The 22383-nt window shown below is 47.5% G+C and overlaps 2 protein-coding genes across 2 annotated transcripts in view; one reads left to right on the top strand and one right to left on the bottom strand.

Annotated features, from left to right (window-relative positions):
* The window catches only part of LOC146179217 (ATP-binding cassette sub-family C member 4-like), a 91314-nt gene extending 79926 nt beyond the window's left edge, over positions 1-11388 (bottom strand). The window contains exon 1 of the mRNA XM_084580147.1: positions 11305-11388. Within this exon, the coding sequence (XP_084436273.1) occupies positions 11305-11388 (84 nt within the window). The remainder of the gene's footprint in view (positions 1-11304) is intronic.
* Positions 11389-14885: 3497 nt separating this feature from the next.
* LOC146179218 (uncharacterized) overlaps positions 14886-22383 on the top strand; it is a 32826-nt gene continuing 25328 nt past the window's right edge. Inside the window, exons 1-3 of the mRNA XM_084580149.1 lie at positions 14886-15008; positions 21385-21502; positions 21630-21735. Of these exons, the coding sequence (XP_084436275.1) occupies positions 14886-15008; positions 21385-21502; positions 21630-21735 (347 nt within the window). The remainder of the gene's footprint in view (positions 15009-21384; positions 21503-21629; positions 21736-22383) is intronic.

A 22383-nucleotide genomic window follows, 5' to 3' on the forward strand; every position in this document is an offset into this window, starting at 1 on the left:
AGATTGCTCGTCCTTTTCTGCTTTGCAATCATGGCGATATTTGCTGGAATGAAAACTTACACATAAAACTTCATCGCCCAATCGTTTGCCCAATTTCCTCTCAATTTTATCGCAACAAAGTATTTGGCCTAAATCGAAGTGAAGATTTATTATGGCGTTTGAGCAGAAAGTTTATGTTGCCGAGACCAATGACGGCAGTTGAAGGTAAACTGCGCTTCGGAGTCTGTTAAACCATTCGCCTTCGTGTGCTGCTTTCTTGCACACTTCGGCGATTTTCCCCAGCGCCTTTGAAGGCTGTTAAGGTTCGTTACGGTACCAGAAGCCCGGTCATTGGAGTAACACTTGTAGCGTTGGTACAGCCAGACAAAATATTCCGACGTACTCCCACTGGCACAATATAACTGATACACCGGTTTCTTTATATTATAACGCGCGAGCCGTGTAATTGGCAACGAATACATGAACGCAGCTTCTTTTTGCACGTTTCAAGGAGACAGATATTTGGAATAAAACTACAGATTACCAAGCTTTATTCCCAAATAGGAGCGCGTCATTGAAATTGAATGTAGGCATACAGTAGTCAAAAAATAAAAGAAAGTGAAAAACAACTCTCTCCTTCACCGCCTTCGTACATTTCATTAAGACTTTCACACGAAACGGACGTCAAGGCGAAGCACATTTTCAGCGAGAAAGCCCGCCGTCAAAATGCTCTTCCAGGCATAGTCTTGACTGACACAACTGGGGTTCGCCGATCCAGGCTTCGGCTTGGAGAACATGGCGGCTGCCGCTTCTCTACTAGGTTGCCGTAGCACCACTCGCATGTTCCTTCGGTCCTTCCTGGGATGCAAGACGTCGAGGACAATGTTCATGTCGAACGGCCAGGAGCAGCACAAATCATCGTACTGGCCCGAGCAGAAGAGGAGACCAAACGAAACCATAGTTAGGCCTACGAGTCCACGAAACTGGACTGTCGCGCGCAACGTGTAGCCGAGAAGGACGCCCCTTTCACTCATTATCACCACCCTCTTGTTGGCCTCGAAAGTGGTCTTTAGTGTCGAGACGTTGGAGAATACGAAAGTTATATTACGACGTCGGCGCATTTCTGCAAGAGTTTCAAGGGACAAGAACTCCGCTTTGGTAGTGTCGGGGTTAAAGCGCACGTCAGTATTAGCGGCATCGGTTAATTCTTTTGTCTTCACTGCACACGAGAGCCACATCTCTTCTGGTTGGGAAGCGGTCCCTGGGGCATGAACGCCCAAGTTCTGCGAGCTGCTGATACCTGCGCACTTTCTTGATAAGTCATCGTTGCGTGCGACGCTCGCTGCGGTGAGCTCAGCAGAGTCTTCCTTATCAGTGTGGCGTTCGTTCAGTGTTTGGAGGCGGGTTCCAGTGGAGCGCCTAGGTGAACGCTTGATAGGTCTAGCTGCAACCACGAATAGACGGCGGCCACCGTCATTTTGCTTCACCTTTTCTGCTATGGAGGTTTCGCAGATGTCTTGAGGTACGCCAGAAAGCGATGTCAGAAGGTTTCCCGAGTCTTCCGTTCGCCCGATGACCCTCGACGAAACAGTGTTCATCAACACTTCTTTCGATGCGGTCCTCGTCAGCTTTTTGACGCGCCTATTATGCGCCAGGATCAAAGTCTTCATTCTGCTATGACACTCAACTTCAGAAACGACTTCGCTTCCACCTGTGTCCGACGAGTTCACTGCGCTGCTCTCCTCAGAAACTAGACCTGCCATCGACAAACTCCAATCAGCTTGCAGACTTTCCGTGTGATGCAACGGCATCAGGTGAGGGGGCCGCTCGAATGCCAGGCGGTCGACGGTGGTGCCGATATGTGGGCGCTCGAGCTTCACAGAAGCGGATGGTACCGTCGGGCTGTCATTTTCGTCATCACTGGATTTTCCGCGAGTCCCACTATTATCTGATGTGCACTTCACCGTACCTTGGACAGACTTAGAAACACTTCGTGGAAAGTATTTGATGCCCTTTAGGAAGCATTCCTTTTCCTTGCTCCTAATGATGGCCGAATGCTCAGAAAAATCTGAAACGATCGCTCTGCACATAACCCTAGGGTCCCCCCACAGCGATGAGGTCATCTCGCACTTAGGTTTCCAGCTGCGCACAGTGTTTCGAAGACAATCTTCTAGAAGGTGCCGCTCTAGGCCGGCCAGGCTTCCTTCGAGCGGACATCCGTGAATTGCGTTGACGCAGCGCACAGCGTACTGGGTCTTGGCGAATTCGTCGAGGTTACTCACTGTCAGTTCTTGAAAGGAGACAAGCTGGCCGTAAATCGGGCAAAGTGCGTCAGTCTTCAAAATCCTCTCTCTGCAAGTGAAACAGGAGGCGTGAGAGCAGTTCGATAACTTGATGCTGTTGTGCATGATGCCGCAGGACACGCACACATTCCGCATGGGAGGAGACCTGGCGAAATGAACGGATTTGCCGTCCATGAACTCGCCGAAACCGCACAACGCGATGTCGAAGCCGTCCATGCCAAGTGCTGTCATTCGCCTGTGCATGGCGATGGGTGCGGTTTAAAATGTCCCCACTCCTTCGGTGCTGCATGTATATGTATATGCTTGTATGAAAAGGGAAAAGACGATTACTCTCGCCGGACTACTAGCTGCGTGCAGTTTGCTTTCAACCTTCCCCTCCTCCTGTTTTTCATGACTCATCCTTATCGTTTCAGTAACAAAAGCCGTCCGCAATCTACTTTTTTTGTAAATATTAGGATACGTATCTTGAGTAAGGCGTCGTTTGGGTGAATTATTGTCTATCTAGTCGCCCTATGGTGCCCCTATCTCTTGCCGTGACCACATCCTGGTCGAAACTGATATTCTTGGTTATCTAGTAGTAGTATACTTGTTTCTTGCAATCGTATTCCTTTTTTAACAGCGATGCTGTTAAGCCGTAGGTTGTTCTATCTATCTTGTCCAGCTGGCTGTATTTGCAGCAATGACTTCACGTCCGGTCATGACCGTTGACTTCACCGTGCGATTCCCGCATATAAGAAGCTCATCACGCCGGGCATCCGATCCACGCATCCGTGCTGCGACTTGCCAATTAACAACACCGTTCTTTTTTCCTAACTGGAGTCTCTGGGAACCTTTGGCCTAACTTTGACATTTATACGCAGTTGCCTTACTGATCATATCGAAATAATAAACTTGGCCGACATTTTATTGGCGCGCCTCACATTTGGCGCTAACTGAACGTCGCACCACGTAGCATACAGACGCAAACGCAGTAAAGCAAGAATGAGCGGCGCTTCAAATTGGTTTACAGGAAAGGCGCAGTATCTCACATTTCGGCGACGACAGCAATAGACAGAAATGACGAGTTTCAAAGTATAATCCCACACAACTTAGTCGAACCAAGCGCAAAAAGCATCGCTGTGTCATCAGTCTTACACGAGAGTGTAATCTGCCCTAATTTTTGTCCATGGCCGCTCTTGACCTCGTTTTCGCATCCGGCTCCTATCTCGCAACATCAGTTTAGAACCCCATGAACGTACATGGTTGCCTTCTGGTGCGTGTGCGTGCATGCACGCGTGTGTGTGCGCGCGCTTGCGTGCGTGCGTGCGTGCTTCCTTGTGTGTACCTGCATGTGTACGAGCTTGCGTGTCTGTGTGTGGGGGGGGGGGATAGTACATATGGGCTTTTTGTCATCGACATCATTGACTATGATAACGCATTAACGTCAAGCGTATACGTAACAATGCAACTGGAACTGCGAAATTATGCATACCTTGTGCTTCAGTCAAAAGTCACTGTTATTCAGATAAATCTTCATGAAATAAGATTTGGACACGGATACGCTTGAACAATTCAAAACAGTAACGCTGCCCAAGAACAATCCGTCAAGCTTCGTAAGCGGTTGCAAATATTCAAAACGATGCCGTCAGTCTTTGATGCAAGAGTAAAATGATAATTTGGCATATTGGTACATTTTTGAAAAAGATGGTGGCACAAAAGAACACAAAGAATGAGACGAGATGACAAGGGCGGCGCTAAGCTTCCAACAACTTTTGTTGTGAGTGATTGACGTATGTGTACAGGTGCGGACAGAAGTAAACGGAGCATGCTTTTCCGTTTAAAATGAAATCGCGTCTTCTGCACTAATGATTAAAAAAAAAACAATATTTGTCAAAGCCAAAGGTTATTGGCGTCTACTACTGGTTCACACATACCACGAATGCCAGTTTCAAACATGCAACGCATGAAAATTTTTTGAAGGAAATTGCATGCTCTGTTTACTTGCGTACACAGCGGTACACTCTGTACGGACCCTGGTTGTCTTCAACGCACGTGCAAATAGGTAAACTGCTAGAGAGCGAGATAGAGACGGAAGTGGCACACGCTTTCCCAGACCATGTACATAAGTACTCCTGCGTAAGATTTCTCGCGTTACACGTTCTTTGCCCTTTCTGCTAATAAAGGTGCCCTGAAGATCGGGGGAACAGTCCTTGCTAGGCACGCAGTGGCTAGCCAGATATCTTTCAAAATTATTTCCCTTGCGGAGATTTTTCACGTCCTTTGGATGATCACTCACACATCTCACAGTTTCACCAGCATAGATTTTTCCGGTGCTTGAAAGATTTAAGTATAACACTCCTTCTGCGCGTGATCCAAAAGGCCGCATGTGCTTCTTTGATTCATTCTTATAGATCTGACAACTACTTAGGATCAGAGAAGATGACTTTCACGTCGTAGCACAGGGCTACCTTTTGTTGCGAAATCAACTCTGCGACAGCTAAAGCGAGACCTCGGGTGGTCGCAGATACGCCGTGAAGAGGCGTAGCTGCGGTCTCCTGATAAAAAAAAAAATCAGCCTGTCATGACATTTGAATTCACGTTACCCCTATGCCACGGGCAGAAGCTGCCAACTCGGGTCGCTCCTTTCACATGGGTGGGTGATATCAGAAACAGCCTGCCAGAACCGTTTGCATTCTCGTTACCCCTACGACACGCAGCCACGTCCATACGGCTTGGTTGAAGCGTGACTTTATATGTGGGCTGGTAGCTTACGCTATCGCGTCGTACCCTTAAAGGATGAGCTTAAGTGTCCCCAATAATGGAGCCCCTTACACTGATAGGGCGTGATGGAATAATGTAGCGGGCAAAAGAAGCTTCCGCCGTTGCTTTCGCAATTCAACTAGGGTTAACGAGAGCTACACCACAGCTAATTTTTTCAGGTTGTGTGCCAGCGTATGAACTTAAGGTGTCACAGCTACTTACTGCGTATGCACTGCGCTTGGGCCTCTCACGTATTTACCTCTGTGCGCATCTTTTTGAGTAGGACTTCTGCGACAGAGGGCAGCAAGTGAAGTGAGTATTCGATACTCATCAGCCTTTCGGTTTAATGGTTGAACGTTTCAGGAATGAGATGCGGATAAGTTTTGTCGAGAGCTAGCCCGGCGTGGTAATAGCTTGTTTAACCAACTTCGAGGAGGCCGAGCGTAAAGGCAGAAGTGTTTTGTTGACGTCCGGTTCATAGCCCCACAAGACACCATCACCATTAAACGGAGCAGAAAACTAAAAATTTAATTTGACCATTGACTGCGATTTCGTGGGTTAGGTTAAGGGGGTTCACATTGGTCCAAATGTATTCATTATTTTTCCGCTTTTACGTTTCACTGACTGTGCAACTGACCGTCTGTACCAAGTTTCAGTCAAAAGTATATAGCATCGAATTCAAAACTAAACTCATCGAGAAAAAGGCACAGTTCATCTTTTTTTATGCCTTGCAGACCGAATGTTTAGATGAAAACAAGTTAAATATATGTCAGTGTAAGAGCATTTTACTCAATTTACGTCAAGGGGTGAAACTGCCATGTCGAAACGAGGAAGCATCTGATGTCCTTACTTATGCAATTTTCGCCAGGCCCAGTTCATCTCGAATGCGCACTATAGACGATAATTCCTCCTTTCTTGCCAGAATTTTCCCACCAACCGTCCAAACAAAGCTGCAGCCTGCGGCCTTCTTTTGTTGTACAGCTCTGCTCAACAGGGCTTTGAGAACAGGCAAATATTCTCATTTATGTATACTGGTGTTTTGGTTCCAATCTTCCATAGTAATCCTCATTTTCTTTGCTTTCTGAAGCACTGAGTCACGCTTAAACTGCACAATTATGTAAGGAACTGCATTTGAATCCTTTCCCGGGATCCGATATGGCACACTTCAATGTCTGTTTCGGTTATCAGTTCAAGTATCAGTTCGCCGATTCGATTCAATGTCTTCGTAAGATCTTCATCGGTCGCTTTTTCTATGCCCTTTATCTCTAGATTACATGTTCTTGAGTACTGCTCTGATGCAGTCATGCGCAGCTCATGGTGTGAACTTTTCTTTTTTAGCACGTCACACTCATTGAGCAGTTCTTCAATAGCCTCTTTCAGAGCTTCGTTATCACTTAGAAGTTGTTTTTTCTTCCTTTAGCTCTTCAAGATCATTGTTGAAGAACTACAAGCTTGCTTTAAGAACTCTAATCTCTCTCCTCATCTCGCGCTCAAGGTTGCCTTTGAATTTATTCATTTCTTTTCGCGGTTCGTCGCGGAACCGTGTGAATTCCGCCATGCTGAAAAACGGAACAGGAAAACAAAATACAGAGGCAGAAACTAGGGCAGCCTTGTACACAGTGCAAAGTGTTTCTAACCGGCAACGAAATCAAGCGCACGTGTCGGACGATGTGCCTCCGCCGCCCCTGCTGCTGCCAAGTGCAGATTTCGTGTGCGTGCAAGCAGTCCTCGCCAGATACAACACCTGATAAAAGCGTCAATGAACGTGAGAACATTGCCAATTTATTATTATTCGGAACGGAAGCACATAGTGTCTGATTAGCTACCAAATTAAGCCAATATACTCATCGCAACCCCTCAAACGCAGCTCCAGACTACCACTCATGCCAACACGGCTCTCGTGGCCAGTTCAACCGTTACATGGCACCGTTTCAATGTTGTATTTGCCACGAGGTGTTATATGAGGCATTGCGGGGACGACAGCAGCAAGGGACAAAAAAGAAAAACAACACGCTTTCTCGCGGTTCAGGTGTCCACAGAACAAGTGTGAGAGATACTGCGCCTTTCTTTATAATAATAATAATAATAATAATAATAATAATAATAATAATAATAATAATAATAATAATAATAATAATAGTACTGGTCTTTATATTCTATAAATGTTTTCATCTAATGAGCAGGACAGCTCAAGCCACAGAGGCTTGTCGTAATTAAGATATCTATAAGTTAATGAAGACGGCGTGAACTGCAAGAGTTAGTGCAATTCAGCGCATATATTCAGTAGCTTTTAAACCCTATATTTGCGGAGGCGATTTTAATAAGTACAAAATCAAAAATATGCTAGTGCAGTGCGGAAGGCAATACACGAGATGAAGTTATTGTGATCCCGAATATAAAAAATAAAGCAAGAATAAATGTTCTAAGTTCTGCAGAAACATAAAATGTAGATTTTTAAGAGAACGTCAACCGGGTTATTTTAGGAAAAACACGACGTTTCGAAACCGACTTGATTCCTTCATCATGGTGGGAATATACGGGTGAGGCGCAGCTTGGTTTCTTAAGCCATCGTGGGGAGGACACCTGGGTCAGTGGACGCAAACAGTGTATAATAGCCCCGCCGGGGTGGCGCAGCGGTTACGGCGTTCGACTACTGTGCCCAAGAAAGCGGGATCGAATCCCGGCCTTGGCGGCTGCGTTTCGATGGAGGCGAAACGGAGCGGCGTCCGTGTGCTGTGCGATGTTAGTGCACGTTAAAGAACCCCACGTGTTCAAACCTTCCGGAGTCCTCCACTACGGCGTCTCTCATAGCCTGAGTCGCTTTGGGACGTTAAACCCCAGAAACCAAACCAACCAAACCAAACAGTGTATGCAAGAAGAAAAAAGAGTCCCCAGGGAGCGATTAGCATTCCCCCACGCCTGCAGAATGCGCCACGACTCGAGTAGAAACCTCCTGCGCGAGTTAGCTTCAAGTTCCAGTACAGCAGCTCTATCGAAGTGATTTTTATAGCGTAAAGCTACACTACGCGGGTCAGAGCAGAGTTTCGCGCGTGTGTGCGCCGCCCGTTATGCGCATGCGTGAGTGCCGCATGACGTCACGAGCGGCGCAGGTGCGTCGCCTCATCGCCACAGCCGGTGTGCGCTCCTCGCCGCCGCCGCCGGCGTGCGCTCCTCTCCGACGCGTGACCTTCAGCCGGAACTGTCTTTTTAGGACAGTTGCGCCGCGCTACAGCGCATGCTTTGCGCTACTTATTCCAGGCATAGCAGAGCTAAGCCACTGCCAATTTTTTTTTATCGCATGCATCGCAGTGTTTAGGCAACAGCACTGCGCTGACTCTGCCTTTGTCAGACGAAGCGGACGCGGGCAGATATTTTTTATAAACCTAGACACTATGCCACACCCGAAAAGGCTTTTTCCCCTTCAGTGTTTGCTCTCTGAAGTGCACGACAGACAATTTAAAACATTACTGAAGAAATGTTCACCAATCTTAACTTTGTATTCCATTCTCCACTCTTTTCTGGTCACGCTGAATACGACAGCGGTCCTATGCTTCCCAAATGCTCACCGCAAATTTGACACCGCACATATCGTATACACATAGTATTCTTGACATGGCATTGAAAAGATTTTTTTTTTTTTTACGGTGTTCTAGTTTCGCGCGTCGATATGTTTTCCCCCGACCTGACGAGCTTGCGTCAAGCTTTCAACTTTTCATAATACTCTTGGAGCATACGGAATTAGAACTACTTTGGGTGAAATTATGGACACGACAACCGAGGTTGTGATCGTCTGGAAAAGTGTCATTGTTCAGCGCTAATATCTGTGCCAGGGATTTTCATTGCCTACCGAATCAAGGTTCATTAGTATGAGCTTGGTTCTTGGTGGAAGGCTCCACCGATACAGACATGGTAGCAGCACACCTTCGTCTACTCACATTTCAGAGCAATTCACATAGTACAGTGCTGAGAGAGGTATACATCGCACATAACGTTTAAAAAGAAAACTAGGAGCTTCATTTTACCTACAATAATCTCTGCAATCCATATGTGCACGATTGTGGTAGTAAACACACTACGCCAATAACACGGACGGTAGCATTCGTATATGTGTTGCTTGTTAAGGATTACGCATATGATACTACCTTTACCACTAGTAAGCTGTAAATAGTTATTTTTATATTCAGAAAGACGGGGAAGACATAGGACAAAACAAAAACTTTTCAGTTCATTCGAAGCTTTATTCTCAAAAATGAGCGCGTCAATAGAAAAAATTTCGGTCATCAACCGTAATTGTCATAAAATTGCCATTCTGGCTTTCCTGTGTCTCATCAAACAGAAATAACTTTACACAAGCACAACTTCTGAGGCCATAAAACAAGCACCACGACAACGCGACAACAGTGTTCAGCCGGTGGCATTCATTAGTCACAGCGCCGCTACTGAAACACTCGAATTCTTGAATAACGCAATGAATCCGGATAAGAAGCTGCAGCTCGTGGATTGCGATAGTAGCCACAGAGCTCAAAAGACGACGCTTTGTTGGTATGGTCATGACGTCTTGCCAGGGATGATGGACTGTGAAAAATATCCTCACGTCAAACACCTGTCTGCAGACGTCCTCGTAGTTCCATGAGAACAGCCCCAGTGAGGCGTAGCGAGAGCTCGGACTTGCCAGGCCGTACGGAGCAAGTATCAGTGTACGATACATTGTGGTCCACCATTAGCGTCTTCTCTGCAGACTTAAAACGTTCATGACTTGGCAAAGAACGGAAAATATATAGGAGACTGTCCTGAATCTGTTTCCTTTTAGAGCACTGTCCAAAACACTTTCCTTCTCTTTGGTCCTTGTTCAGAAACAACGAACAGGCAACAGCACTGAAACTTACATTGAGATACGTGCGCCGTCATGTCTTGATCAATAACTCCTAAATCAGCTTCCGGAAGCTGCTTGTTCTCCTGAAGTACCACCGCCAGCGGTCGCGGTACTGAGCTGTCCTCACTGTTGTTCCTCTTTCTAGAGTTCTTCCTCCTCACCGTGGTGCTCCTGCGGGCGGGGTGAGCTGTCAGACAGACAGCTGCGGTCGTCACTAGACATTCTGGTGACGGGATGGCCGCGATCTTCGACATTCGGGTAGGGCGTAACGCAGGAATCGGAATCGTCTTTGCTGGTGGAGCATGGATCCCGAGAGGCACCAGTTTCTTTTTGCTGCTTCTTTGCGGCTTTGTCTTTCTTCGCGCCTTTTCTGGCGGGTTTCGATGAGCACGTCATATCTGCCGTGATGTTCTTCAGTGCTTCCGTTATCGAGGACATCATTTCTTGAACTGCGGCTCTTGCTGAGTCCAATTCTGGCGCCGACGGCCGCACTGGACGGAATAAGGCTTCTTTCAATGCGGCTTTCGAATCTTTTGATGCATGTTTGTGCGCCTGGCCCCCTGCGCTGGGTCTGGAGGGAGACTTACGGCGTTTTGTATCTTTTTTCTGATCTTTAGGCTTGACGCCACCCTCGGCACACTGGCCTTTGTCCGTTGCGGGTCTAGCTCCGTCGGTACTCTTCCAGGAAGCAGGAGACTCCGCCTCCTCATCAGTTGACTCGAATTCAGAACTTCCTTCTAGAAAACTCAGGTGTTCAGGGAGTTTGACGACGGCGTGGGCAACAGTAAACGGCTGCTTCGGCTTAACAAAGGGAGTTTTCTCAGTGGTACCTGCAGTGGGGGCATCAGGACCTTCCGCGTGGGGCACTTCTTTCGGCGAGGTCAGCTTGGCTAGGCCTCCAATAGGACGAGATGTAATTGCCGAACTTTTGAGCGTGTTCCGCATGCATTCTTTTACGGGCGTTTTCCCACCTGATGTTGACTTTCCTGGGGATTGCTCCGGCCTGGGGGTCCCTCCTGGAGTGGCCGTTCCTTTACCAGGGCACGATGGCCTATGATTCGCGAGCTGCACCGGAAGCATCTGCTTACCGCACTTCCGACAGGTGACCAATTTAAACGCGCACCGTTTGAGGACGTGCTCTTCCAAGTCGCCAAGCCTTCCTTCGAAAGTGCACCCACGTGGCGCATTGAGGCAGCGTACTATGAATTGGGCAATTCCAGAAAGGTCTAGGTGATGAACACCAGAGCATCTCAATGACGCCTTCTTGCCGTCGAGTGGGCAGACTGCGTCCAGTAGCTCGATCTTCGTGGAGCATTTCAGGCAGAATGTGTGCAAGCACTTCGCCATCTTGACGCAGCAGCTCAGGACACCGCAGGACACGCAGATGTGAGCGAAGGGACGACCACCTACGAAGTGGACGGTGTTCGCGTCCAGGAAGTCCCCGAAGCCATAAAACTTGGTGGCCAAGCCGTCCGTCCCACTGCTGCCGGCCATCTGTACTTCTCGGTAGCTGCAATGTAGAATCACGTCATCTCAATGTTGAGCACTTATATATGTGCCTAAAAATAATGAAGGGAATGTGGAAAATGTTTGTCAGGCTTGTGGGACTATCTATCACCTATCCTACTTTGTGTGCTATGTCGATTCCTTACTTCCTAATCAGGCATTATCGTGGCGATACCCCTCGATTCACTGATTTTATTTTTGAGTCAGTAAGATAAGCCTAGCGGCCTTTTTTATATTTTTTGCATTTGTGATGATTCCACAAAATGGGTACTTCATGCGTTTCTTTCGGTCTTTCGACGTGAACGAAGACGTTATACAACTCTGCGTTAAAACGTGCACGCAGTACTGAAATATATTTTCGAACTCTTGATAAGTATTTCGAAAGTGGAACGCGACACACTTGATAAACGGCTCCTGTACGGCCACACTGTTTTTCGGTGGCCTGTCATTACCACGACGCTGTAGCCCCGATGAAGATGCTGCAGACTTAGCTCGAATCGCTGAAGGTGTGCCGTCAGGTTGTTTCTTTCGTTGATGGAGCGCCGTCGGCAACACCACCGCTCGTCTGTGGGTTCACTTCGTACGACGACTTGACGAAGAATGGCCCTTAAAGGGAGAGAGGTGAGAGTGTGCAGCAGCTGCATTTGTTGAAATAATTACACCCTAGGCTAAACATTTAGTGCATAAAGCAAACACCGGGAAGCTATTGCGCTCTTGTAATCTGCCCTTTATTGATGGAAATATAAAATTGTAACAAATTTTGAAAGTTTTAAGTAATACAGTTGCGGTTATCGGGCTTCTGGAGTAGCTTTCGATCACCTAAAGATGTGGACGATCATGACACTTGGCAAAGCGAAATTTGAGCCAAGCTCTTCAAGTATTTTGGTTTTAACCGAAACAATTTAAGAGACACGTGCATATGTGTGCGCACGCAGTCAAAGCCTACTCTACGCTTTCACGCCACAAACGTCTTTGTAACTTCTTGATAGTTATAAAGGAGGCATCGGCATGGCATCTACTGGCGCAGCGGCGCGCGTGCCTTGTCATTAGAGAAATTTTGCTTACCGGGATTCGCGATCCGCTACCGTGACTCTCTACCGCACGCGGGCGAGGCGCTCAAGCTTATTGGTCCCGACGAGGCAGGTCTGTGTGCCGGATGGAAGGAATATAGGAGCGTCCCCTTTGAAACGGGGTGGTAGCAGTAGCTATCATGCTCATTTTTCTCCCTATATCTTAATTATTGATTTAGAATGGTTAACTAAACCATCATTCTATTTACTAAATTTTGTTCCTACATTACTAACATTATGTCACTTCTCTGCTTTTAATCCACCAATCTTCCAGTCGTTTTTTGCTAGTTTCCACCGCCGGTTTATTCACCCGGCCACTGTTATCTCTAAACCCCAGAGCTTCAGGAACAATGATTGCACCTGCACCAACTTCCGGATGGATACCATTACATTCGAGTATAATAGGGGCAATTGTTTCACTGGAGTTTTAACATACAACACATGCGTCATCTCCATTGCTGACATCCAGTATGTGGCGCCACCTGTCGGTGTAAAGGGGGGTCTGGGCATGCGCATTGGAACACGCGGTGGCGGATCATGGTAGCGGATCGCGGATCACGGTAAGCTAAAACTCTCTATTCTCGTCTGAAGGGGGCCATGTGTGTCACGGGCGTGCTTTTCTGTCCAATCATATTAATAGACTGCGATGCATGTGCTGTTGTGTTTTTTTCTCGCCTGCTTTACCTAATTTGTTCAGCACCTATATTTCGCTCATTAATAAGCACTGATTGTGGCTCAGTGACTATGGCTGTCGATTTCTGAACCCAAATACTCGGGTTTAAACCCGAGGCCAGGGCGGCTGTTTTTCGGTGAATGCGAAAAGCAACGCATCCATATGCAGTGTGTTGTCAGTGCACGCTTCGGGACCCAGGGTGGCCCAAATTTTCGGCCGGCTTTCCACTACGGCCTTCCTCATCGTCTGAGTCGCTATGGGGCATTAAACATCATAAAATAAACCACAAATGTATACTTGAAACAACGTAACGCATTATGACTGCTTCAACTCGTACTAGAAACATTCTTTTTTGGAATGTTTTTCTAGTGCCAAGCATATCTTTCCAAATGCAACCTTTCCAAATCTTGTCGAAAAGTGCTTCGTGTTTCACGTCTAAGATGTTAATATAGCGGCGTACCTCTCGTCTTGATTTAAAAATGTTGTCTTTGATTTCATGCATGCAACGGCACTTGGTAAGCTCATCTGGTAAACTTATGCAGCGTTCGCAATCACTTGCAGCCCTGAGATTGCTGAACTCCATGCATATTATGTACTAATCTTTTTATACATAATAAGTATATGTTCCTGCTGGAACCTATTCTTTGCCAAAGAAGTTCATACAGTCGTATTCAAGTCAGTTGAATGTCTTAGCTAAACGGCCTGTCTCGCGAACACCCTGCCAGCGAAGCTGGGATTACTACTTTTGTTTGTGTCCCGTACCTCAAAACACATCGCACAGACTAGACAGATTTAGCTTACCGTGATCTGGGATCCGCAACCGTGACTCTCTACCGCGCGTGGGCGGGGCGCTCAAGCTGTTTGGTCCCGACGCGTCAGGTCTGTGTGCCGGATGGATGGGTGGAATGGATGGATGGAATATAGGAGCGTCCCCTTTTTAACGGGGTGGTAGCAGTAGCTATCATGCTCACTTTTCTCCATATATCGTAATTATTGATTTAGAATGGTTAACGAAACCATCATTCTATTTATTAAATTTTTGTTTCTACATTACTAACATTATGTCACTTCTCTGCTTTTAGGCCACCAATCTTCCAGTCGTTTTTTGCTGTTTCCACCGCGGGTTTATTCACCCGGCCACTGTTATCTCTAAACCCCGAGAGCTTCAGGAACAGTGACTGCGCCTGCATCAACTTCTGGATGGATGCCATTACATTCGAATATAATATGGTCAGTTGTTTCACTGGAGTTACCACATACAGCACATGCCAACATCCAGTATGTGGCGCCATCTATCGGCGTCAAGGGGTGGTCTGGACATACGCAGTGGAACGCGCGGTGGCGGATCACGGTAGCGGATCGCGGATCACGGTAACCTAAAACTCTCTAATAACACCTGTTGACGATCACGTTTAGTGTCGTCGACCTAGTCTAACAGCATCTGCCACAAACACGGTCTCGCCTACGGGCCCACTGCTCAACGCTGTCGTCGTCTGATTTGCATCGCTGTCGTGTACTAGCGTGATTCCCCGTACGCAGTGAATAAGCACAATTTATTAAGTGTACCGAATCACCCATTTGGTTCGCGAATTTCGCTCATATGATGGCGCAGTTTGTTGTTATTGCTTTGTCGAGACGAGCTGCCGTAGTTGCCGGTATTCTCAGCGGCTCTTATACAACGCTCTTGTAGGACGACGCTTTCGGTGCCATGAAACTTGCCGTTGGCTCAAGGCATCGGCCACATGCATCTTTGGTCACTGTACGAGTTTGGTGAGAACTGTGCTGACTATATCTACGAGGGACTCTGCTTCGTCGTACACCTGGACTCCTATTACGACTTGAGTGCTGACTGGCGTAGCCAGTGGGTGCTGCCCCGGTGGAATCATGCGCTAGATCAAATGGAGCGCTTGGATCGATCCCCAAGGCTTACAATGGCGTCTTATTCAGAAATGTTTAACGGCGCAAAAGCTGAACTTCGCAAGTCATCTGAATGCTAATGGCAGTACTTCGGAAATTGGAACAATTTGGCCAGATTCGAAACGAATGCCGCAATAGCAAGCTTACAAGAATAAAAAAAAAAATAGATGAGTTCAACGCTGCTGAACCGAATATTGAGCGAAAGCAATAGCTGCGGGTGACCTAGCATTCTTTTAATTCTTCTTCTTCTTCCCCAGCCCACACATAAAGCCCCGCTTTAACCAAGCCTTAGTGGCCTAGAGGGGTAACGAAATGTCAAGGTCCTGGCAGGCTGATTCTAACATAAGCGTCCCATGTGAAACGAGAGACCCAAGTTGGCAGCTCCTGCCAGCCCACATATAAAGCCCCTCTTTAACCAAGCCGTATGAACGTGCCTTATTGGACTCTAGGAGTAACGTGAATACCAGGGTCCTGGGAGGCTGATTCTGACATAACCGTCCCATGTGAAACGAGAGACCCAAATTGGCAGCTCCTGCCAGCTTGGTGGTCACCGCCGTGCCACGCTGACGGCTCAAACTGCGAGCAGTATTGCTTTCGCAATAAAAAAGAAGCGCACTTCTTTTGCTTTTGGCTGGGAGTTCGCGGTGGCGCCAACACACCGACACCAACGGCGGCTAACCGAAGTGCTCCTGCGATGTGCCTTTCCATCCGACATCGAAACGGACCATGCTCTGCTCGGATACCCACGGTGGCGCAAATCACCGAACAGCGGGGGCGTGCCACTCTGCTGCTCCTGTGGGGGCGTGTCCACAGCCTGAACCCCGAAGGGCCCAAGTGCTTGCTCTGCCGCGACGGCTCCCTGGCGGCAGAGAACCGACGCGGAAAGGGGCACTGACCGCTGCCTGACGGCAAAGCACTGATGGCTAGTAGGCAAAGCACGGTGGCGTTGCTGACGGTCGTAGCACCCCCTGTTTGGCTCGGTATCCCACGGTGGCGCCACTCACCGACATCCGCTGCGTACAGCTACGATGGCCTGTGGAGTGGGCCCCCCGGGGCTCAGGTTGGAGACGCGCAGGCGCACTGGCCAACGTTTGCTAGCCAACGAAGCTCTGGCGCCGCTTCGGAGTCCGCGGTGTCGCCACGCACCGACACCCAAGGGCCTGCTAAGGTGCTCCTGCGGGGTCCTGTTTCGACGGATAAATGGAAAGCACTTGGCTCGGAAACCCACAGTGTCGCCACTCACCGACACGCCACGTAATGGGCGTGCTCCTGTGGGAGGATGCTATTGCATATATAGGGGCAGGAAGCAGCTTCGGCCAACCTGGGCTGCCAAAGCCACCTGCCCATGCTTATTGATAAGCATCCTTCTATAGTCGCTAGACTAATCGCCACCGACAAGCTATGTCGTGGTGACGGTGAGAGTGTTGTGCAGTCACTAATAAACCAACAGCGATCTGGGTTGTTATCGGAATGCGGGGTGCCGCTTTCGTGTCTGCAGCTGCTGTGGGCGCAAAGTAGCGTTATTTCCCCTAAGACTACGTGTAAGAAAACTGTTCAAAGCGGTATTTGGATTTCACAGTGCCTCTGTGAGGTAGCCGGGGTTTTAATTACCGTGTGAGCAATATAACTGATTGTGAAAACACTGTGGTTGCGATATTCCCGCGCTGGAGCTGAGCGCTGTTAGTCACTCGAGGCGCAAGCGCATGAACGTGAAGCCGTATGAACGTGTCTTAGTGGCCTATAAGGGTAGCTTGAATGCCAGGGTCCTAGCAGGCTGGTTCTGACATAGCCGTCCCATGTGAAACGAGAGGCCCAAGCTGGCAGCTCCTGCCAACTTGGTGGTCACCGCCGGGCCACGCTGACGGCTCAAACTGCGAGCAGTATTGCTTTCACAATAAAAATGTCCACTATTATAAGCTGCGACTGTACACACAAACCTCCAAACACAGCGAGGGAAGAAAACAGCGTCAGTATATACGGTACAGAATCATGTGGTACAGCGGTGAATAATATTAGAGGACCTAATATTATAATATTAATAATACAATTCTAATAATATTACAATAATATTAGGAGTGAGCTGTTCCTTTGAGCGTAGGAACAGCTGCACCATTAAGATGCATTGTCTGCTTATCCATGGTTATGTGCATGTACCTTCTCCTCACATAAAGCATGACTATTGGTTATCTCTATTTAACCTTTCTCTCTGCAAATAAAGAAATTCTCGACAGAATACGCAGATCGTTTGGAAAAACGTTCACGCGCTCTTCGCATCCACTTTTTCGATCACAGCCTTCTTTTTACGGCACTTAGATTTAAGCACAAAACGGTTTTCTTTCTGTACAGCACATATTTAAGCAATGAACACCCCTATTATATCTGCCCTTCCCCAAGTAACATACTCTCAAATTAGTTTTCCCATTTCATGTTTCGATTCTATTTCCAGAGTCCGTCCCCAATAATTTGATCAGAGCAGACATGACCACAGTTTCCTTATGCCTGTTGTTCAACGTTTCCAGGCAGTGCAAGCAGTGAAGCTTTAAAGTAATTATCAGAAAAAAATATTTCTATTGATTTGGTTATTCCTATTAGTTTTCGAGTAAAGCTCCAACTTTTGTTGGGGTTTCAGTTCCTGATTATGTAGTCGAGGCGACAGCGCATTTGATCAACATGGTGTAACTGGTCACCACCTCCTATTAATACACCAATGAAAAAGTAATTAATGGACGCCGAAGGGTGACAGAGTGTACACCAAGGAAGGCATCTGCAGCGGGGGGCGGCAGAAAGTTAAGTGGCCGGTTGAGATTAAGGTGTTTTTTGGGTTTACCTGGCACCAGCTAGCGAAAGATTAATTCAGTTGGAGGAATATTAGAAAAGCATTTTCACTTAGTTTGTGTGATTCGGCTAATGAAGATGATTACAATAAATGAAAACTAGTTACTCGGAGGAAACATCCGGCCAGGAGAGAAAAATTGCATTCGTGAACAATGCTCTATACCACAACCCCCCATGCAGTGCGCTGTCTGCTAATGGTGCGGGAACGTTTCTAGAATTTATTTTACTTATAATGCAGCTGTGGCTTGGCTTATTGGGGTTTTTGCATGTAAATAATAGTCAGCGCGAGGCGAGGGCGAACACAGAAATAACCGGATCGGTGCCGACCAATTCGAATTGATTCAGACTAAGCGCTAACAGCAACCAGAACGAAGGCACCATACGGCTATCGTAGTAAGGATCGAACTGCGACGGGATATATGCAGCCGCGCTTGCCAACTACTGAGCCCTGTCTGCAAAAGGTGAATTTGAAAGCGCAGATGACGGAACAATGATGGTCGCGTTTTGTTTTGTTTTTTTTTAAACATCTTAATTTGGGGGGTAAATTCGCATGAAACTCGTATTACGCTTCGCTTGCGTGTCCTGATTCCTGCTATAGGACTCTGCGGGCTCAGTTCTTGAGGGAATTCGGATATGAACTCCTGCAGTTTTTTCCCTCTTTTCGTTTCTCGTTTTTCCCTACCAAGCGGTTAAGAAGTCCGCCGAGTGTAAGGCATTCATAAATGGGTTCATGACACCAATTTTGGAATATAAACCGCTTATTGCATCTTATTTCTGATGTGACAAGCAACTAAACCTCAAAGTTTCCGCTGCATCGGAGTATTTTCGTTTCTTCACCAACCGCTTACTGATCTGGCAACCGGCGCAGCTGGTGACGACATAGGCTGACGCCGCGTCGTCTGCTGCATGTTCTGTGCACGAGAAGCGTCAACCACAGTTACGCGAAGCCGCGGCAAATGGCGGTCAAACAGCAGTCATGCCGCTTACCGAGGTTAATGCAAACTGAGCTTCTTGTCGATCTCTGTTAGTACTTTTAATGCAGGGAAAAGCGGCATCTGTGGGCGGTATTCAGGTGCACGCCGGCGCCAAAGTACGAAAGACGCACGAGGCTGACCCGCTCGAACAGCGTGCACAATTTACACTGAAACAGGTCTCAAAAGCTATACATAAAATGCGCAGTGTATGTAGTGCCGTCGAATGGCGCATTTGTAGAATCCTCCGGTGCCGCCCGACAGCGCAGCGGCGCACATCGAGGTACCCAGTACCCCGGCCTCCCCGACTTAGCAGCATCGTTTACGCTGCTCGTTTTCAGGTCCAACCCTGGCCCAAGCCTGGCCCAAGCCTGGCCCTAGCCTCATCATAAAAGTAGACGATCAGCTCATAAGGCTTACAACACCGCACGCCGCAATCCTACAGCAACGGTTCAGACCGCAAGCGCGAAATACGACATGCACTCTGGCTATCGGCTTCTCCCTAATCGCTTCTATAGGCCTAAATTACTTCGCATCGACGAGGAAGGCACTTTATAAAAAAATTAAAGAGCATTGTAGAATATACATTGGAGTAATGCGAAAGCACGGATGATGCTGTTGGTTGCTTCTGGTTGTTTCTAGTGTCTTAATTCTCTTCTTGTTTACCAATTTTAGTCTTTGGTACTTTCAAATTTCGCGCCAATCCCTTCCTAAGCCCTTTTTTGGCTCGACTTCAGGCTGCGTGGCGTCACATCATTGACGTCACCTTAAGTGACTAATTTAATTAACTAAATTAGTATTTTATACATTCAACTGTGGCGCTAAGTCATTGGCTAATGAGAGCATTTTCGCCTTTACGTTTACATTTTTTACTCTAAATAATTACCTAATTACGTATTGGCCTAATTATTTTTTCGTACCAAACACTACGCCACCCTCTATAGATTGGCATCACTCATTAACCTCTAATCTACAGTAGAGAATTGACTTCGCTAGGACCTTTATGGTCCACCTGGTAAAAAAGGGAAGCCTCAGTACCCATCCAATCCAATTCAATCTACCACTTCTCAATTAGTCACAACTGCAGAGGACACGATCCCTGAGAGTACAATTTATTTCCACAAATTTTTGACCAACACTAATTCCTAATTCCTGAGTTATATATTATACAGCCTGCGTCCGAATCATGTATTCAATTCTCGTGCCTACATTCAGTTCTCGTGCTTGTAGAAAGAAATAAACTCCAACTCCAGCTCCAACCCTAGCCGATCCCCGACTGTGGATATCTGCCACGTGTACTGGGGCGAGAAGAAGAATTTGAAAGGGAAAGCAAGACGAAGAAGAAGTGAAGTGGCGAGAGTCGGGTTGTGCTCCTCTGGTCGGCAACCAACCCTTGCACAGTGAAGTGCAACTTGAAGGTTACCGGAAACTCTAGCCTACTTGGGAAGCTGTCAAGACGAGGAGATGAAGGTTCTGTTGGGATACTTCTGTCTATCAGTGGTCCTTCTGGTGAGCGAGGGTTCAGGTAAGTGGTAACACAGTCAACACTTGAACGCTGCAGCAAATTTCTCAATGTCTGAATGCAGTCGCAGCCTTACACGTCTAAAGGTGAACATCATGCGAGGGAAATTTATTCGCCTTTAAATTGGTATTCGCATTGGAGCTTTGAAGCGTTTTGTGGATTCGCTCGTCGGCACCAGCCCCGCCCCGCCCTCATGTTCGAGAGGCGATGGGGAAGCAGTCAGGCTCCGCCGCCACATCGCCTCATCGCGGGGGCCCTTGCCCGAATTCACGCGCAGGAAGCAGTTTTGGAGCGAAGCTCGACTTCTCACATCCAGAGCTAATGGGCAAATGGTGCTGAGAAGTCACCTCTAACGGGAGGCGCGCCGCTGCCTCACCTTTTGAGCTTTGCAGTGTTTCGATGGAGGCGAAACGAAGAGGCGTCCGTGTGCTGTGCGATGTCAGCGCACGTTAAAGATCCCCAGGTGGTCGAAATTACTCCGTAGCCCTCCACTATGGCTCCTCTTTCTCTCTTTCCACTTTAACTCCCCCCTTCCTCTCTTCCCTTACGGCGCGGTTCAGGTGTCCACAGAAACAAGTGTGACAGATACTGCGCCTTTCCCTTCCTGTTAACCAATTAAGAATTAAGTCACGTCCGCTTAACACCAATCGTCGCTTCAACCGCTCGATCTCACCAGTGGGGTTCATGTGGCGCGTAAAAGCTCCCTCATTAATGATGGGTACATAGAATATTGCTCTATAGGGAACCTGCATTGCACAGGTGGCGCTACAATTGCCCCACAGCGTGCCTCAAAGATACTGCTGTTAGCCGCTTGGTTCGCGATAAACGACCGGGCATGTTCAGCACCATTATAGATACGCGTGTGACAGATAACGTCCTTACGCAGGCGCTCTGAATGTAGCCCAGTTATCTGACACACGCCACGCGAAGCTTGGAAAGAGCGTGCAATTTGATCGCTGTAAGCTCACGCAAGAGGCGTAAAAACGCCCTACGAAGGTGACCCAAAATTACTTGCTCTTTTTACTAGGATATGTGTTACGGCGCGGCAATCGATCCAGCAAACTTCATTGTATAGTTGCCTTTAGCTGGTATAGACTCGGTCTGGCGCCCAAAGGTATGAAGTTTGTAGTGACATATGCACACGCAAACTCCAACAGGGGTGACAGTTTATCACCTCTGCACAAGAACCGCTATAAAAGTACCTTTTGTAGATCCTATTCTCTGCATTTTGTCTGTATTAGGGCTCCCTTGCAACGGCGAAAGTTACAAGAGGCGGCGGGTACAGTGCACACGAGTTCTGCAACAAAAGATCAAAGCAGTGTATGGTGACCTCACGCAAAACTGCAGGTAAGGTTCTCTGATGTCTTACTCACTTGCCCTAGGGCGATGTGGCTACCGTCAGGATTACCGTCCGGCGTACTAGGGCAGAAAATGAAGTAACAGGGTAGGCACAATGATACACGCATGATTTAAATCGAAAGCTTGACTGGCCTAGAAGGAGCCAAGGTAATCAAGCGAAGAGGCGGTGGAGGTTGCTATGCAGCTCAGGTGTCCACAGAGTAAATCTGGCAGATGCTGTGCTTTTCCTATGAATAAATATACAATGTTAGCGGAGACTAGAGATGAAGCTTCAAGGATCCAAATGACAAAGCATGGCTATAGGTATATACTGCAATATTCTTTGTTCAACACCTACGACTTCTTGACCTTCAAAAAAGTGGTGTGACCTTAACCTGATTAAATGTAGGTGTCCAACATTCTGTGGGGTGTCCACCCAAAATTACACTATACTTTCCTTTCTTCAAAACCTAACTTAATCAAAAATATTGTTAATGCAGGAATGCGTTTAACCGCTACATTTTCAGCTCGCAATGTCCGTCACGGTTCCGTCCACCAAGAGGGATCGTCCTCGCAATGTCGACCGGTTACTATCAGACGAAGTTTAGAAATTCTCGTGTTATTGAAGAAAGTGTTACTTCAAAATAATGGTGGGTG

Source organism: Amblyomma maculatum, chromosome 9, assembly GCF_055883805.1.
Source record: "Amblyomma maculatum isolate TAMU_Amacu chromosome 9, ASM5588380v1, whole genome shotgun sequence".
Taxonomy (NCBI): Eukaryota; Metazoa; Arthropoda; class Arachnida; order Ixodida; family Ixodidae; genus Amblyomma; species Amblyomma maculatum.